This window comes from Pipistrellus hanaki (assembly GCF_964339955.1).
Source record: "Pipistrellus hanaki genome assembly, chromosome: 12".
Lineage (NCBI taxonomy): Eukaryota > Metazoa > Chordata > Mammalia > Chiroptera > Vespertilionidae > Pipistrellus > Pipistrellus hanaki.
The window spans coordinates 23,173,842-23,193,572 of NC_140514.1; the positions used below are offsets into that span (position 1 = coordinate 23,173,842).

A 19,731-nucleotide genomic window follows, 5' to 3' on the forward strand; every position below is an offset into this window, starting at 1 on the left:
ATCTGTATCCAAAAAAATTTTAATGTGTGTATATACACACGCTCACATGTACATACAAACACACTTTTAACAATGTATATGGCTACCTATCTTTCTATATTTGTCTAATTGTTTTAGTTATACCTTTAAGATTAATTCCTAAAAAAGGAATTGTTGGCTCAAAGTCTATGAATATTTCATGTTTTTACACATTTTCATAGTTTGACACTTTAGGGAGATTATCGATTTATAGTTGATCAATGGAGTGTAAATTTAACTAACAAATTCAATAACTTGTCAACCTCAGAGAAGATGTTTCTTATTGTTATTTTAATTTGCATTTCTTTGCTTATTATTGAAGTGGAACATTCTTTCATAAATATTAATGAAATTTTATAAATATTTATGAATATGCTATCAGTTCCCTGTCCAAATTATTTATCTGTTTTTAAATAAATGTTCCTAATTAGGGTAGAAAGCTCTCTATATTAAGGATATTCATTTCTTATTATATTATAAATATTTCCCCCTCCGTTTGCTGTACTAATTTTTCTAAATAAAAGTTTTAATTTTTATGTCATCAAACCATTCTTTTTCTTAACCATGGTGATTCTCAGTTAGGGGGATCTTGGAAACTCAGGGTACTTCTTAAAGTTGAGATGGTCACCTATATTTTCCCCTAGTATTTTTGTGGTCTAAATTTTTAGGTTGAGCTTTCCAATCCATCTTAAGTTTATTTATTTTGATATGAGGAGTATATACAGTAATCTAACTACATATTTTTCTAAATTATTAGCTGGTTGTTCTTGTACCATTTATTTTGACTACCCTTTCATCATTGACTTAAAAATGAAACATTTGTCACATAATATATTTTTATATATGCTTTTGTCTATTTCTAGATTGCCTCTCCTGTTCCTTTATCTTTCTATTTTGGTGCAGGACAATATGTTGTGTGTTTTTAAAAAATATATATTTTATTGATTTTTTATAGAGAGGAAGGGAGAGAGATAGAGAGTTAGAAACATCGATCAGCTACCTCCTGCACACCCCACACTGGGGTTGTGCCTGCAACCAAGGTACATGCCCTTGACCAGAATCGAACCTGGGACCCCTCAATCTGCAAGCCGCTCTATCCACTGAGCCAAACCGGTTTTGGCGGGACAATATGGTTTTGATAGTAGTTTGTAACTGGTATAATATTTACCTTCATTATTTACCTTTTTTTAAAAAGAGGTTTCTTTTCATATGTATTAAAGAAAATAGTCTATCTTGGCATATATCTGAGTTTATTATCAAACCCCATTTAGCATTCTAATTTGTAAATGTCGGATCATGAAGCTAATATGACCTTTTTCTTTCATTTTCATGCTGCCTTTCCCATAGCCCCTCTCGGAGTCTGTGCCTTACGAAGAAGCACTGGCGAACCGCCGGGTCCTTCTTAGCTCTACGGAAAGCCGAGAAGGCCTCGCACAACAGGTATGGCACCTGCAACATCATGGTACTTGTTAAAGAGCATAAATGTTAAATCCCTTAGGAAAGGTTTTAAACATACACAGGGTGATTTAAAAGGCGATAAAGTAAACATGTAAAGTTAACTGTTTAACACATGCTAAAAGGCACCATAAGCATAATGCATTGAAAGACATTTCTTTGTATTTTATATTTAAAGTCATCTTGATTCAATCGGTGTTATAATTGCCAGTAAACTAGTATCAACACACTTTGGCCATGATAATTCTTTCTTTCGGTACTAGATTTAAATGTCTGAAATAACAAGGCAAAGGAGGGAGGGGCTAGAGACTCAGTGAGTTGTTTTATTTCTTAAATGAGCAGGAATGAAAAAATTTTAATATTCAATTGTTTGATCGAATTGGAGGCAGAATGAAGTAGTAGATATTATCTTCGTACAAGTTGGTACAAACTGACAGCAGTTTAACTTTTGTCAGAGATTTATTCACTTTAACACTGGCTTGCTTTGAGTTTTGCAAATGTTTATTTTAAAGACAACACAAATTCATTTGCAGCAATATTTTATCTATGCTGACCTTATTTTCATAGGACACATATCACTTATCTTTTCGATATTTGTATGCTAAAAATTTCATACATACAATAGAATGATTCCTGAAAAACAATTCCTGAGACAAACAGTAAAATGTGGAATACCTATAGAACTTATTTTAGATTTTATGTGTAGAAAGTAAGGCTCAAAGAAATGAAGCAGCTTTTACCAAAAGTAGCTACTAAGGGACAGAATTGTGTGACTTCAAAGCTATTGCTTTTCCCACTCAGCCACTGACCAACTGCAGGCTAGTCTGATAAACACTTTGGGTCTCACTTCCTGCCTCTCTAAAGTGAGGACAATATCTGCCTTTCAGGGTCTTGTAAGGATGAACCAATGGGAGGCAGTGTGATGTAGTGAAAATAATCAGACTTGTGAGCAAGACAGATGGGGTCCCAAATCCTGGCTCTGCCATTTGCCGGCTCAGCAGGTGGTGTAGCTGTTGGGAGCTTTAGTTCTCTTGGAGAAATGAAAACTGTAGGACTGTCAGGAGGCCTCAGTGGGATAACAGGAGGAAAGTACCATGAATAGTGCTGGTACGTGGTGATTGCTCAATCATGATAGTTGGTAAAGCATTTGGAATCCACTGTAATTATTTGATGTAATTCTCAAACTTTTATTTGCCCTGAGAATTAACTTTTTAAACTTCTGATTAAAGTATAATACACTTAAAGAAAAGTATACAAATTATTAATATATACACAATGAATTAATGTAACCAGAACCTAGATAAACATTTAAAAAATATTTATTTATTGTAAGGTATACCTTAAAAAAGTTACTAGGACCCCAGAAGCTTTCCTCATGTCCCTTTCCAGTTGCTATTCTCCTCTCTCCCAAAGATAACTGTTACCCTGCATTCATAGATTAGGTTTGTTGTCTGATACTGAACTTTTTATTACATAAGAGTATGTAATATATACTCTTTCAGATCTGGCTTCTTTCATTCAACATTATATTTATAGTATTCATCTGTGTTATATATAATTGTAACCTCTCCTTTTTTATTGCTTTTGAATATTGTGTGGATATATATTATTTATTCTTTTAATGCTTATGAGTAGTTTCAAGTATTTGGCTATCATAGTGCTGCTATGAACATTCTTATACGTCTTTTGGTAAACACGCATGCATTTCTATTGGGTATATACCTAGAAGGAAATTACTGGCTCATCGATAATGTTCAGTTTTAAAAGATCCTGCCAAACAGTTTTTTCAGTGTTTGTCCCAAATTCCACTTCTCTCAGCACTATGCTTATGATTATTACAGTTACTCCACAAACATGCCCATCTTTGTATTTTCTCCCGCCCCCGCATTACAATTTACATTCAGTATTATTCTGTATTTGCTTCAAATGTACAGACAGCATAGTGATAAGATAATCATATACTTTATAAAGTAGTCTCCAATATCTCAAGTACCTATCTGGCCCCATACATAGTTATTACAGTGTTATCGACTGTATTCCCTATGCTGTAATCTACAGTGCCGTGACTATTCTATAACTACCAGTTTATGCTGCTTCATCCCTTCACCTTTTTTTGGCTTTAAATTTTACTAGTATTCATTTGGGTGGTTTTAAATTGCTTTCCTTTGATCGTTACATTGAATGTCTTCTTTTTATGTTTGCAGTCTTATTCAAATGTCTATTTAGGTGCCCCCCCCCCATCCTATTTCTCTGTGGGGTTATCTGTCTTTTTCTTATTGATTTGTAGAAGTGCTTTAATATGTTCTGAATATTAGTCCTCTATTGGATACATCCTGCTTCTTCCACCTTTTGGCTTTCCTTTTTACTTTCTTAATGATACCTTCTGATGAAGGGAAATTTTTTATTTTACTCTAGTTCAATTTCTTACTTTATGTTTTTCAAAATATATTTTATTGATTTCAGAGAAGAAAGGAGAGGGAGAGAGAGTTAGAAACATCAATAATGGGTGAGAATCATTGGTTGGCTGCCTCCTGCACACCTGCTGGGAATTAAGCCTGCAATCCAGGCATGTGCCCTTGGCCAGACTCGAACCTGTGACCTTTCAGTTTCCAGGCCGATGCTCTATCCACTGAGCATCAATTTCTTAATTTATGGATGTGCTTTATGTATTCTGTTGAATGAATCTTTTCTTACTCCAGGGTCAAGCTTTTTTTTTTTTTTAAACTTGGGTAGTTTTGGTTTACATTCTGTAAAGTATTTTTTTGGCTGCTGAATTTTACCCTCATTATCCTCTAAGGTGCAAAACTCTCTGTTGCCTTCTAGGTTCAGCAGAGTTTGGAGAAGATTTCTAAACTGGAGCAGGAAAAAGAACATTGGATGTTGGAAGCACAGTTAGCCAAAATCAAGTTGGAGAAAGAAAACCAGCGAATAGCAGATAAGCTGAAGAGTACGAGCAGTGGGCAAGTGGCTGGGCTGGCCCAGGAAAATGCCTCTGTGGCGAATGCTTCAGACCAGGAAGAAACAGCTAAGGCTGTGCCGGAGGCAGTTCACAGCACCAGTGTGGTAAGTGCTGTCTTTTTAAAAACAATGTTAATTGGGAAGGATCTAACCTAGTGTTTAGTGTTAATCATCTAAATTACATGTTTGTTTATAATAGGAATAATCCATGTGCTTTAGAAAAAGCAGGTAGATAAGCAGATGCCTCCTTCAAAAAAGCATCTGCAGTGCCTTGACCTGTGGTGTCAGCGTGCTATAGGATCACAGAGACAGTCTCTGGAGGTCTCCGGGAGGACCTCACGGAAGAGGTAGCATGAGTGTGTTTCAAAAATGAGCAGGAGTCCAACCAGAAAGGACTATTTCAGGCTGAGAGAAGGGTCTTTCCCTCTGCACGTAGCAGGTTCCTACCAAAAATGATCTGGAGACGATAGATAAAAAGAGAGAGCTTTTTCGCCCTGGCAAAAAAAGTTGGTTAGAGTACTGTGCCCATATGCCAAGATTGCAGGTTTGATCCCTGGTTTGGGCACATACAAGAATCAACCAATGAATGCATAAATAAGTAGAACAACAAATTGATGTTTCTCTCTCTCTGCCTTCCTCTTTAAAATCAATCAATCAATTTTTTTTTTTTTTTAAAGGACACGGCATTTTTCTGTCTTCCTTATGTTTCTGCTTTTTAGCTTTTCTTATTCTCGCCTCTCATTTAAGGTACAGTTGAGATTGCCACATTTACCACCACATTTTCCATGGTTTTGGATATGGTCTTTTACGGTCAGGACATGGTTGGCCTTTGTTCTTTTTTCGTATGATTGAATCTGTTCCTTTCCTTTAGTTGCTCTCAATCTAAAGTTGTGGAACTTGGATAAACATCTGTACAGAGGAGCTATGTGTGCAGTCCCATATTCTCAAACCATAACTCAGGAGTGAGAGGGTGAGGGCAGAGAGTGGAATGGATGCCAAATGTAGTCATATCGTATCTAATAAAAGAATAACATGCAAATTGACCATCACTCCAACACACAAGATGGCTGCCCCCATGTGGTCAAAGGTGGCTGCCTCCATGTGGACACAAGATGGCCAGCAGGGGAGGGCAGTTGGAAAGGTCCCGGCCTGCAGGGGAGGGCAATTAGGGCTTATCAGGCCAGCAGAGGAGGGAAGTTGGGGGTTACTGGGTCTGCAGGGAAGGGCAGTTGTGGGGGGGACCCAGGCCTGCAGGGGAGAGCAGTTTGGGGGGGTGGGGAGAGACCAGGCCTGCAGGGGAGGGCAGTTGTGGGGGGATCAGGCCTAAAGGGAAGGGTAGTTAGGGGTGATCAGGCCTGCAGGGGAGGGCAGTTAGGCATCAATCAGGCTGGCAGGGGAGTGGTTAGGGGGTGATCAGTTTGGCAGGCAGAAGCAGTTGGAGGCAATCATGAAGGCAGGCAGGTGAGCATTTGGGAGCCAGCAGTCCTAGATTATGAGAGGAATGTCCAACTGCCCTTTTAGGCCCAATCCTCCTACAAGGATTGGGCCTAAATGGGTAGTTGGACATCCCTGGAGGGGTCCCAGATTGGAAAGGGTTCAGGCTGGGCTGAGGGACACACCCTGTGCATGAATTTCATGCACCGGGCCTCTAGTTTGATTATATAAAAGTAAATGATTGACGTGTTACTGTAAACAGTTTTCAACTGAAAGAGAGAAACTAATTGCTACTCCTGCTTCAGTGAGTAGAAACTTATGACTCTTTAAGAAAAAAAAGTCTTATAAAAGACCCTTTAGAGCTAGATGGGCATAATATTCATTAGCACACATTCAGTTTAGTTGATATACTGTGCACTCTTCAGAGTAATACTCTTGAGGATATTATTTAGAATCTGTGAAAACTGTTTATTGGGTATCATCTCTGATGAGCAGAATCCTTTGAAACTGTGTTTCCAGTAGCTTTTTAAAGTTATTGTGCCCAAGCACATGAACAGTAACCTTAATCTAGTAATAATGACTATCTTTTTTGTTGTTATTTTCTTGTTATACTCACCTGAGGTTATTTTTTCCATTGATTTTTAGAGAGAGTGGAAGGGAGTGTGTGTAGGTTGGGGATTGAGAGAGAGAGAGACATCAGTATGAGAGAGACACGACTAGGGTAAGGGATTGAACCTGCAATATAGATACGTCCCCTTGACTGGGAATCGAACCTGTGACTCTTTGGTGTGAGGACCATTGCTCTGTCCACTTAGCCACACCAGCCAGGGCATGACTATCTGTTTTTGAAGTCGTAATCCATAAAAACACAAGCTTTAAAAGCCTGGCAGCACTTTAATGTGTCTAAAATTACATTTTCATTGATTTAAATATGAAATGAATATTTATTGATATAACAACTTGTATCAAACATGTATTTCTTTCGTCTTCTTTTGAATTTTCAGCCAGTTGTGTGTGTGTGTGTGTGTGTGTGTGTGTGTGTGTGTGTATTTTCTGTTTGAAATATTCTATTATGATGGTCACCATCTCAGCTACTGCTTTGGAAATAAGCACAGAAATGACAAGGGGAGTCAGAAGCTCTTGTCTCTTCCCAATTTATTGTTTTCAGCATTTGTTAAAGGAAATAGTGATAAACATTCTTTACCACCTCATGGCAGAAATAGCAAATGTGGTTACCTGTCTGCAGGTACTGCTTCCTTGTAGTAAAACACAATCCAAGAGTGACCTAGTACTCCAGGCCCAGTGTGCTTTACAAGTATGAACTGAGAAGAGAAAATATTACATTGTTTTAAATTGTGTTTGAAATGTAAACAGTCTATTCTAAAGAATTCTTTTCCTTGTGTTCTAGGTTGGGATTTTAACCAGGACATCTGACAGTGAGGTAAAGTGTGCTTGGCATCATGTTGTTTTGTTAGTAAATATTGGGCTGCATGTTTGTTGACAAAGTCTTACAACAATCAGCTTTGTCTAAGTGTGTTTTCTGACCATTCTAGCAAATTTGGAACCAGTGTTTCCCCCTCCATCAGTGGATCCATTTGGCTTTTCTCTTTGGCTCTATTTTAACTGTCACCAGCAAATTACAGCCTGCTTTGTTAATGTCTCGTTGAATGACTTGACTTGGCAGTTTGACAAGATGTGGCCATTAGCTGGCTGGCATGCTGGGAGAGGCTGAGCGCCTTTAGCCCTCCCACTGGGCAGGCCTTGAGGGACAGTGTGCCTGCTAGCTGTGTCCAGCCCTTGAGTGGGTGAACCCAGGTCAGACTTGGCTTGCCACAGAGGTTTGCACATTAGAGTTTTAAAATATCATAAGATGTAACTTTATAAATAAGCATCTTACCACTCAGTATGGTGAGCTGGTAAATATAGTTCAAGTTGTTAAATTCTTTGCTTTCCTTATTGGCTCTGTACTTTGGGTAATCTAGAGCCTCTGCATATATTTTTTAACTGAATCCAATAGTGTGTCATTGCTAGAGTAACTAGAAGAAATACTAGTCTGGGACAAGGCTCGTAACTTCATTATAGAAATAGTTTAATTTGTTAGCATCTTTTTAAGAGCATTAGAGCCTGATTTAAGATAACGTTGGGGAGGAAAGAATGTTTAGATTTTATTTTATTTTTAAAAATATATATTTTACTGATTTTTGCAGAGAGGAAAGGAGAGGAATAGAGAGTTAGAAACATCAATGAGAGAGAAACATCCATCAGCTGCCTCCTGCACATTCCCTACCTGGGATGTGCCCGCAACCAAGGTACATGCCCTTGACCGGAATCGAACCTGGGACCCTTCAGTCTGCAGGCCGATGCTCTATCCACTGAGCCAAACCGGTCAGGGCAAGAATGTTCAGATTTTAGAGGTTTCAATACATGTTCCCTTTTTCTTGCCTTCTTCCAGTTAGAAGAGGACATAGGAATCAGACAGATGGAAATTTTAAAAGTCAGGTTTGTGGTTAATGAAGGGATGGAAGGACATGGCGCCAGGGCTTCCCAATACCTCACTTCTGCTCTGTTTTCTTGAAGCCATAGCTTCATTCTGAGATAGGTAGGGTGTTGAAAAAGTAATTTGGAGCCTGGCCGTGTTGGCTGACAGGTTGAGTGTAGTCCTATGAACCAGGAGGTCATGGTTTGATTCCTGGTCAGGACATCTGCCTGGGTTTCCGGCTCGATCCCCAGTGTGGGGCATGCAGGAGGCAGCCAAGCAGTGATTCTCTTTCATCTTTGATGTTTCTATTTCTCACTCTCTCCCTTCTTCTCTGAAATCAATAAAAATATATTTGGGGGGGAAAAAAAAAAAGGGAAATTTGGAGTATTCATTTGCCTGCCCTGTCTGAAGTTTCTTTGTGGGGTAAAAAAACTATGATCCTCCATCAAATTTCAAATGACAATGTACAAAATATTGTCTCTTCTGTATCCTAAAGTGATGTTTATTTATTTTTTTTCTAGAACTGCTTCATCTCACTGGCATTCATTTACTTAGTTATGTGTGCTCTATTTAGGTTCCAGATGTGGAATCTCGCGAAGACCTAATTAAAAATCACTACATGGCAAGGATAGTGGAACTGACATCTCAGCTACAGCTGGCGGACAGCAAGTCGGTGCATTTTTATGCTGAGGTGAGTGGAGAGTTAATGAGATTTGGTGGATTGTTCCTAACCCTTTCAGGAATTAGGTCACGGTCCTGGTCTCCTGTTGTTCACTAGAAGAGAGACGTCAGTATCTATTCATCCATGAATTTGGTTGGAGTTCGTATTGATTGGTTTACATACCAACCAAAAATTTTCATTTCAGTAAATATAGGACTGATTTGTCATTTCCAAGTTACTAAAATATAATTGAGACTGATAGGTAGCTTTTCTGATGGTCATGCATGTTTTGGAATATTATTATTATAGATTACTTGCTTTAGATAGTTATAGACAGCTATTGGCCAAAGAATTTTTATATAGGGAAATTAAAAAATAAAATATGCCTTTTTCCTTTTATTAAAAGGTACTTTCCAATTTTGTTGAAATTAGTTTCTGTGATAAAAATATAACCTTTTTTTCAACCTTTAAAAGTATGAAATCTTACTTTTTGTTATAGTTTCTTCTTTCCTCACTAAATAATTCATTTTTTAAAGAGAATTGGAAAAATACTATGTAAAATAATCAATAAAATTATACACAATTCATAGATTAGAAGGGGAGAAAATGAAGGAAGAAGCTACCACTATCAAAAAGTAAGAAACAAATGATAAGGTAGAGTGAATATAAGAATGCCGGGAGAAACCAAGATGGCGGCATAGGGTAGACACCTGAATGCAGCCTACCACAACAAATTTGAATTTAGAACTGGAAAACAGGAAAGGCATTGCCCTGAAGCACCGGACAGCTAGCTGAGAGGAGGCTCTGCCATCTGGGAAGGAGAGAAAAGGCGCTCAGATCCTCAGAAACTGTGAAGGTACGGAGAACTGTGTGTGCGAAAAGGTGTTGGCTTACTCCCGGTGTGCGAAGAGGGCGGGCTGGGCCAAGTTCGCTACTGGCTTACTCCCGGCGTGCCGAGAGGGCGCACAGCTAACGTGCGGCTGGCTTTTTTGTTCGAGAGGAAAACAGAATCACCCTATTGCTCTAATAGACGGCCCCAGTCAGGGAGAGGCCAGACTGTCAGGCAGCAGGCAGAGATCTCGCAGAGGTGTGTAAAGCCAACGGCCATTACTGCGGGACTTGGGGAGGAGCCACTTGGGGAGGAGCCGACGGGAAAACAAAGCTTGTCTGCACCACTCCGAGATTCTACCCCATCCAAGCTGAGCACAGAAGCTCTCCCAGAGGCTGGCTTTCTCTAAGGAGGGACTGGCTGGAATCCAAAGCTTGTCTGTGCCTTTACCAAAGAGGTGCGCGAGCCTGCAACCAATCTTGCGAGACTCACCTCGAACAGGACTTTTCTAAGGCGAGACTGACAGGGAACCAAAGATTGTCTGTGCCACCCCGAGACTCTGCCCTATCCAAGCGGAGTACAGAAGCCCTCCTAGCTGAGACACTGCTGATCCTCACAGCCAATTGGCTTGGAGATCAACGCTTCCCAGTGATAAGCAAGGCTTAAAACAACAAGACTGCACACATAGCCCACAAAGGGCTATGCCAAGACTGTCCGCCGCAGGTACTGGGAAGGCTGTGCTACTGGGCTCTATCAGAACACCTAACACAAAACTATTCCATCAAATCAGTAAACAACTAAAATGCAGACAAGAGGCAGGACACGAAGGAGATGGAGGAAAAGAAAAGAATGGATATTGAGTTCAAAACCACTGTTATAAGGCTTTTCAATAATATCCTTAAAAAGGCCGATAAAATAAATGAGACCTATGAGGATATGAAAAGGGACCAACTAGAAATAATAAGGGATCAACTAGAAATAAAAAGGGATCAACTAGAAATAAAGAAAACATTGTCTGAAATAAAAAATATTACACAGAGTCCTAAAAACAGATTGGAAGATCGCAAGAATCAAGACAAAGATTTAGAACACAAAGAGCCAGAGAACACTCCTCTGCAGAAACAAGAAGATAAGAGAATTGAGAAAGTTGAAGATAGTGTAAGAAACCTCTGGGATAATTTCAAGCGAACCAACATCAGAATTATAGGGATCCCAGAAGAAGAGAGAGAGCAAGATACCAAAAGAATACTGGAAGAAATAGTGACAGAATACTTCCCCCACCTGGGGAAAGAATTAGACTTACAAGTCGTAAGCCCGCAGAACCCCAAACAAAAGGAATCCAAAGAGGACCACACCAAGACACATAATCATTAAAATTCCAAGAGCAAAAGACAAAGAGAGAATATTAAAAGCAGCAAGAGAAAAGCAGGTAGTTACCTATAAAGGAGCACCCATATGATTGTCAGCTGATTTCTCAACAGAAATCATGCAGGCCAGATGGGAATGGCAAGAAATATTCAAGGTGATGAATAGTAAGAACCTACAGCCAAAAATACTCTACCCAGCAAAGCTATCACTCAGAATCGAAGGCCAGATAAAGAGCTTCACTAATAAAAAAAAGCTAAAGGAGTTCATCACCGCCAAACCAGAATTATATGAATTGCTGAAGGGGGTTCTTTCGGAAGAGAAAGTAAATAAAGATAAAAATTATGATCAACAAATACGTAACTATCAACAAGTGAATCTAAAAACCAAGGGAATTAAATAATCTGATGAACAATATTAACTGGTGAATATAATAGAATTAGAGGTATGGAAGGGGAGTGAACTGATGATTCTCGGGGAAAAGGGGAGTGGGGGGTGTGGGAAGAGACTGAACATAAACTGTACACCTATGGATGAGGACAATGGGAGGTGGGGAAAGGGCAGAGGGTGGGGTGGGAACCTGGTGGAGGGGAGCAATGGAGGGGGGAAAAAATGAGGAATATTTGTAATACTAGGAACAATAAAGATTTATTAAAAAAAAAAAAAAAAGAATGCCTGTAAGGTCTCCAATATGAAACTTGATATTAAAAGGTCAGCTATAGATGTTAAACAGGGAATTATAATGCTGTAATTGTTAAAGAAACAGTAAAAATTTAAAAAAAAAAAAAAAAACTACCAAAAAAGACATCCTTTAATGGAACTGACTGTGATTTTCACCATTAACTATGGAGATGGAGAAGTTGATGGGCGGCCATTTGCCTGGCTTCTTTGTTTCCTGCTAAAATAAATGATGTGCCTCTCGGTGTTGTTCACAAACAACCATTACATACCTGTTTGATCAACAGGGACAGTTTGCAGGGCTCTAGAAAATGGGAGGGCAGCGGACTGGATGGCTTACAGGGGAACTGCTGGAGTACTTGCCACCTGAGTCACACAGTGCAACACACAGTCATGTCCTTATTTGGATCCCTAATTACTTCTGAGCTGGTGTCCCTGACTTGATTGTTATCTTCATGAAGCCATCTTGTAAAACTCTCTCCCTCTTTTGCAGGGTTAGTGCTTGAGCACATAGATGTTTGGTTAACAGAGGGTGTTTGGCTGAGCTTTCCTGAAATGAATGGGGGTTTTTGAGGCTGTTCTATTTCCCAGAAACTTGCTTATTTTAGTGGATGTCTTCAGCACAATTGTGATACAAGAATTTTTAAATTGTCCTAGTTTTTCCTCATTTGTAAACAGGAAGTGGTGTCCCCTATGACTTTACTGGAATGATTCCTCTGAGCATCAGATGTCTACACAGCATGCATATGTGTCTCAATAGATCCTCCTTGACAGTCTTTTGGCCTTATCAGAAAGTTTAGTGATCCTTTTATGGTAGACCCTCTTAAAAAAGAGTGAAATTGATTTTTATTTTATTTATTTATTTTTTTTTTAATCTTCTGACTCTGGATAGCTTAGGTTTGGTAAAAAAAAGAAAAAAAGAAAAGAAAAAGAAAACAAAGAAAGCAACTGGGACTTTTACATTCCTGCCTTCACTTTTATTTTATATATATATATATATATATATATATATATATATATATGGATAGAGCATAATTTGTAGAGCAGGGCTATAAAGCGTTTATTGTTCCTGTAATGTGGTCTTTAATAAATAACTTAAGACACAAGAAAAGCATCTTAGGATGTATATTGCCTGGTCAGACATGATTGATAATGTTTGAAATAACCACTTCCTTTTTGTCCAGTCTGAGTATAAATGAATCCTGGGTAAATGTAAAAACTTGTTATGTTTTTTGCAACCACTGGTTGTTGGATTAGAGCTAGGAAAAAACATCGATGAGCTTGAGTTAGTAGACATTCCGTTTCCTTATTAAAACGATGAAAGTTACCTTAGCAATATTTTTTCTGATCTCTCTCCTTGGGCAAAGGAAACAAAACAAAACAAAATAAACAAATGGAACTACATTAGTCTATTTATTCTTGAGGCTGTCTTAGAAAATAAATTTTGGATATTAGTTCGATTTATCTAAATTGGATTACCTTCTTTATTCATAAGGTGCATTTATATTTATTGTGAAAAGATTTCATTCTAAAAGAGAATTGGATGATATGAAAGGGGGAGTCTCTCATATGGGTGTCAGGTAAACTAAATTTAAAGACTGAAAGAGTGATTTCCCATAAACATCTGATTTATAGAAAACAAAACAACATTCGATCAATGAACCTCCACCAAGAGCTTCTCCCCATCCTCAAGAAAATAAAGTTTGTGCTTGGACTGTAGCTTCCTACTACCTCTTTGCTCCAAATCCTTAGTGAACTCACCTGTAGCTTACTATAGTTTCCATGTCCCGAATTGCAGTTTCTCTGTTGTTCCCGAAGAGACTCAATTTTTGGTCCTTGGAGCTTGCCTCAGTTCACCTTTTATATTTCCATTGACACTAGAAAAATCTGTGGAATCTGTAGTAATGTCTTATTTCATTGCTGATATGGGTTCTTGGTGCCATATCTCCATTTCTTGTTCAGGGTTGCTGGATTTTTTTACATTTAAACAATATTCAGTGATAAATGCTTTTAGTGTTATTTAAGAATGACGAGAGTCAGGCCACATCTTCCTTATGTGTATTCTAGTGTCTGGTACAAGGCCTGTAGGTATTCTGCAGATATTTGGGGAAGGAAGGGAGGAAGGTAGGGCTTTGCTTTGGGAGATTCTTTTATAATAATCTTGTTTGAAGTAAATTTGCTTTTGGGAAATGCTCCCTGTGATAATGGAATGCTTTCTGATTGAACAGTGCCGAGCACTCTCTAAAAGACTGGCCTTGGCTGAAAAGTCCAAGGAGACCCTGACAGAGGAGATGAAAGTGGCCAGTCAGAACATCAGCAGACTTCAGGTGAGTTCATAAGTACTACCGAAGCAGTTTTCATAGGTTTATTTCATTCAAAGTTCTCAGGCAGCATTTTTTCTAAAGTAGTGGCATTCGACCTCTAGACACATATTTTCCTAACCACTTTGTTTCTAACTCATTTTATTTAATTAATTAATTTATTTATTTTTAAAATATATTTTATTGATTTTTTGCAGAGAGGAAGGAAGAGGGATAGAAAGTTAGAAACATCGATGAGAGAATCATCAACCAGCTGCCTCTTGCACACCCCCTACTGGGGATGTGCCGCAACCACGGTACATGCCCTTGACCGGAATTGAACCTGGGACCTTTCAGTCCGCAGGCCGACACTCTATCCATTGAGCCAAACCGGTTTCGGCTGTTTCTAACTCATTTTAAAGTAACATTTTACTTGTGTAAGGTAAAAAGTGGTAGTGGTGTTTGTTTCTCTGACTTGATTTTAATTTTAAATAGTTTCGTAGTCAACATTTCTTTCTTTGGTAAGTAAAATTACTTTTACTTTATAAATAAGAAGATAATTCATTATATAAACAACACTTTTAGCCGAATATTATCTGTCATTATCAGCTTTAAATGAAGTATGAAGTATATGAAATAGTTAACGCAAATAGTTATATCTCTCTATACCCTTCATGTAACTTCTTTACATTTCTCAACTTACCAAAACTTCCAACACAATTGCAAAGAAAATGATAAATGCTGGGATATTTTAGTTACAAAGTGCCACCTTCGCTGAGTCAACAGAATATTTATCTGCTTATGTCCAAGTTGCTAATTATGGATTAAAATTCTGGTATTTACAGAAGCACTGAGCATATTTCATGTTTTCATTCCACTTATATGGTGGTATGATTCACATGTCAATATGAAAGCATTTTTTTACTACTTATTTACCCATTGTTCTTTCTCTCTTCCTCCTTACTAATCCCTGTCCCATTATTTTTACTCTGTTTATTCTCTTTACTGTTTCATAAAATTGATCTAAACCAAAAAGTAGGGCTGCAAAATATTTCTCCTTATTGCTTTGTTTTAAACCCTTGTTTCCAGAAAACTTTTATTAACTATAAACATGATACAGGCAAAGAATAAACACATTAGCACAGCAACACCCACTTCCTTCTGGTTTCAGATTAGTTTATTAGATTAACTGGGAGCTCAGGATTAGAGTTTAAGGGGCTGAAGAGAGCCTGAGAGATGGGAAGAGAGAGGAAAGTGCTTCTTTCAAGGAACATCCTATCTAGAGGGCTCTGACCATCCACTTCTGGGATGGTGCCAGAGATGGACTCCTCACATCACCAAAGGCTTGGGAAAACCTTAGGGAACTTGAAAAGAGCAATAACTCACTTTTTGTGTGTGTGACAATTTTATACTTTGCATAGAAGGGTATGCCTTTATTTTTGTAAAGACATTTGGAACATTTGGAAGACTGAGAAAAACGTTTTCCCCATTTCTTTTAACTTTGTTCTTTTGTTACTAAGCCTTTGGCTTAAACTTCATATTAATTGATCATAATAGATCATTTATTATAGATAAGTTGCTTTTTCCAAAAAATTTTAAATAAATTACAAAAGCTCCAGAGTGGTATGACTAATGATGTTTTGAATTTTTGTTTCTTTTGTTCCTCTGCCATTTAGGATGAACTGACAACTACCAAGAGAAGTTATGAGGGTCAGTTAAGTATGATGAGTGACCACCTGTGCAGCATGAATGAGACACTGTCTAAACAAAGAGAAGAGATTGACATACTAAAGATGTCCAGTAAGGTAAGGGAGGGGAGAGGGCAGGCTCTCTACAATAGAATATTTCATATAAGGTATTTCGTTGCTGTGCATTTCAGGAGGAAAGGGCTAAGAGATTTAAAGTATTTAGAAATATATATCTTGTCCTTTTATCTAAAAGTAAAAAAAATTAAGCTTCTTTGACTGAGTTCTAAGTTGAGAGAAGACCTTCTAAGGCCCTGTGTCCTTTGTTTTTTGGCATTTCTGCTACTGTTATGTAAGTTCAGGGGACTCTTTGGAGGTTTATGATAGGGCTTGCTCTTTTTTATATGAATCTAAAATGGTGCTGTTGTAGAATAATACTCTTTACCAAATTTATTCTCATCTATATCTATATAGCCTAAGAATGTCTTGTCCTTTTAATTCCAAAATATTTCTTTGAATTAATTTCACATAGAGCCTCCAGGCTGGGGTCAAGTGGATATTAGCATTATTTTTATGTTGAAACTCATATCCACATATCATGAAAGGTCGGGTTCAGGGGTCCAGGGCTTGCTACCATGCATCATCTCAGATGCTTAGCACATTTTGGTAACTCAGACAATACTGTACTACCACCAGCTTGGTACTGTCTCCAGCTTGTGCTCTTTGAAATTCACGGCTTCCCTTAGTGATGTAACAAGCAGTTACTGAGTTCCTGCTATGTGCTAGGTCTGGGTAGGAAATAGAGATGCACAAACCATCACTTTAGCATCTGCTAGTGGTGGTGCAGGGCAGCATTCTGCTTAGTTAGCATCTCCTTGGGAAATACATCACTGTAATGTAGTAGAGTCTGTGTTCTCAGGGTAGTTTCGTGATGGCCTCTGGCTACCTCAGAGTGTCTATGATGCTTTTCTGGGACATCACGTGATGACTGTAACCAGCCAATGTGGCTTTGATTACGGTTTTCCTGTTACTTGTGCTTCAGGAAACTTGAGCTCTTGGAGATATAGGGGGTGGGGGTTGGTCCTCTTGAGGAATGCCTCCTTTAATCCTTTTGGCCTCTTGCTATTGCAGCAGGGCAATAGCTAGTCAAGTAGAAAGCACATACGTTAGTGTGAGTAATATGAGGAAGCCCGTTTGGCACCTTACACATGAAAGAAAGTAGCAGGGGGACTTCAGACTCCAGAGTGGTGGAAGGCATGTGGTTCTGAACGCAGAAGGGTTCTTGTTGAGTACAGTAGAGCTCTTTGCAGCCACCTTTGAGGTTAGGGAATTTTCAAGCTCCTCTCAGAACTTTTAAGTCTAGCCCTTAAAATACCTGTCATTAATAAAACACTGAGTTAGAGATCCTTCACGTTGTAGTATATGTTGTTAACCTTTCTCTGATTATTCTATGATCCCTATTGCTTTTTTTCTCTCCCTATCCATTAGTAATTCAGATTGCCAAGGCATTATCTTATGGCAGAGTTGACATTGTCTCTACTGGATACCAAGTAAACATCCTGGAACCATTTGCTTGCGATTATCTTGCTCTTACTGTTTGTATTCTGCAAGCATTTCCCACTTACATGAAAAGAATGTATTTATATTTAATAGTTAAGTATAGGAATTTAATGAGAATGTTTTTCTAAAAAGTGAACTTCTCCCAGAAAGCAAAACTGGGAAGTCCAAATGTCTGTATTGTGAGGGAATTGGGAATAAGACATCTACCCCTCTAGCTTGTTTCCAACCAGTATCCGCACTTCCTTTTGACAGATAATCATTGACATTTGATCTATTAAGACCCTTTAAAGGTATTTGTTTTTAACAACAAAGAAACACGTGTAGGCTAAAATTTTTATTCAGTTTCATGAAGTCATAAACTCCCTTGTCTTCGGAACAGAAGGAATATTTGAGGTTTGCTAAATCCAAGATAACTCTATTTTCTTTCTTTTTTGCCTGTCCTCGGCCCCTAGGGGGATGGAGCTCATAAACTTAAGTAAGGAGTACTTTGTGATTACTGAATAAAAGTTTGTAATGCAAGGTTATCTCTCCTCTTGGAAACTAAAATTGTCCAAAGTGAAATATGGCTTCCAGACAGCTTGGTCGTTAAAACTATGTGAAATATTTTTCTTGAAGTTTGTGACCTTATTGTTGATTTTTTCCCCCTTCCTTTTCTTATCCCTCCTTCCCCCCAGGGAAATTCTAAAAAGAACAAGGGTCGGTAGTTTACACATACCTGGTTGGTGACTTCTTTCCAGAGCTGCTACTGCTGCAGGAGCTGCAGGGCCACGCCTCCACGTCCAGTGCTGGCCGCCTTCCGGAAGCTGGAGCGTTGTTGGACCTAGTAAACTAGTCAGTGTTGTACATGGCCTTGAAACATTTAAAATATATTTGTAACCAGTAAGGCAAATACAGAATTGGATGTCGACAGTAAAATGGAAAACTATACACATACCATGGATATTGTAGGTTTCCTTACGCTGTTTTTACTGTGCACTTTTTAAAATTAGGTTTTAATTTCAGTATGTAAGAACAACAAATATTTTGTATATTTTCAAACTCAATTATATGGTAATCGATTTGGTATCTATGGAATAGATATATGTTTCTGGATAAAATGCTTACATTGTCAAACTCATTACTTCTTGCTATAATTGAAAGCAGTTTCCAGATTCTTTTTGAAGACAGACTTCTCTCTCTCTCTCTCTTTCTCTCTCTCTCTCGCTCTCGCTCTCGCTCTCGCTCTCGCTCTCTCTCTCTCCCTCCCTCCCTCCCTCGGAGGGAGTGGGCCTTGCACATTTCAGATCTTGTGGGTTTATTATCATTGTCTCCAGCTCTTCAGTACTCTCTCTGTGTTGGAATAATAGCTTAAGGAATTGATGTCAATAAATTCGTACTTATGTCAAACCTCCAGTCTCTATGAAAATTTGATAAAGGAAACTGAAACCTATTAGAGTAGGTCTTACAAAATTTACCATAATTGTATGGCTAATCCTTTTTTAAGGCTTCGAGTTTTGCTTTGAGAGGTACTTGTAACCATACTCCAAGCTGGGACCCTGAGTCCTTTCACCTCCACTTAATTTATTTTATAAACATTGTTATTATTTCAGTGTATACCTCAGGGGTGTCTCTCCTGTACATCCACTCCCCGGCCCTCAATATATTGATTGCTCCTTTCTTCTGAGTTGCTTGCACAGGCCCTTTTCACCCCTGGTCCAAGTCCTCATCTCCTGCAGAGATGTTCCGGAATCCCCTTCCTCTCTATCTCCCAACCACCCTCCCTGCAGCTCCATCTCCCTTGAGCCTCTTCTCTTGGCAGTTGCTAATCGCCCTCCAAAACGCTTTATCATGATTTGCCTGAGAGTTTACCACTGGCTTCTCTGTGCTCAGCACTTAAGCCAACCTCTTGGCTTCTGCCCAAATCATAGAGAGACAGGTCGTTATGCCCCGTCTTCACAGTGATGAAGTGTTTGGGTCCTGCTTTTGGGATCTTTGATGAGTCAGCTCAGTCCCATTCTTCCTAGCCCTTCAAGTCCATAGCCCCTTTGCCCTTTCCATGTTCTGCAACCTGCCTGTTTCCAGTTCTCTGTCAGCTGGACCAGGCTATTTTCCCCACAGCTGTGCCTAGGTCCCCGAGCACTGTGAGGGAAACATCAAATAACCTGCTGGTTACTGCCATCATAACTTAGTGTTTCTGGACTACCCTTTTTAAAAAAAAAAAAAAAAAAAAAAAAAAAAAAATATATATATATATATATATATATATATATATATATATATATATATATATATATATTATTGATTTTGTACAGAGAGGAAGGGAGAGAGAG

At 38.6% G+C, this 19,731-nt stretch overlaps 1 protein-coding gene across 2 annotated transcripts in view; it reads left to right on the top strand.

The window, feature by feature from the left end:
• Positions 1-18,808, top strand: part of PPP1R21 (protein phosphatase 1 regulatory subunit 21) — a 54,756-nt gene extending 35,948 nt beyond the window's left edge. For both annotated transcript variants that reach the window (XM_084900881.1, XM_084900882.1), the window contains exons 16-22: positions 1,366-1,458; positions 4,297-4,536; positions 7,274-7,306; positions 8,919-9,035; positions 14,106-14,204; positions 15,854-15,982; positions 18,097-18,808. In XM_084900881.1, the coding sequence (XP_084757007.1) occupies positions 1,366-1,458; positions 4,297-4,536; positions 7,274-7,306; positions 8,919-9,035; positions 14,106-14,204; positions 15,854-15,982; positions 18,097-18,126 (741 nt within the window). In that variant the 3' untranslated portion in view covers positions 18,127-18,808. The remainder of the gene's footprint in view (positions 1-1,365; positions 1,459-4,296; positions 4,537-7,273; positions 7,307-8,918; positions 9,036-14,105; positions 14,205-15,853; positions 15,983-18,096) is intronic.
• Positions 18,809-19,731: the final 923 nt, after the last annotated feature.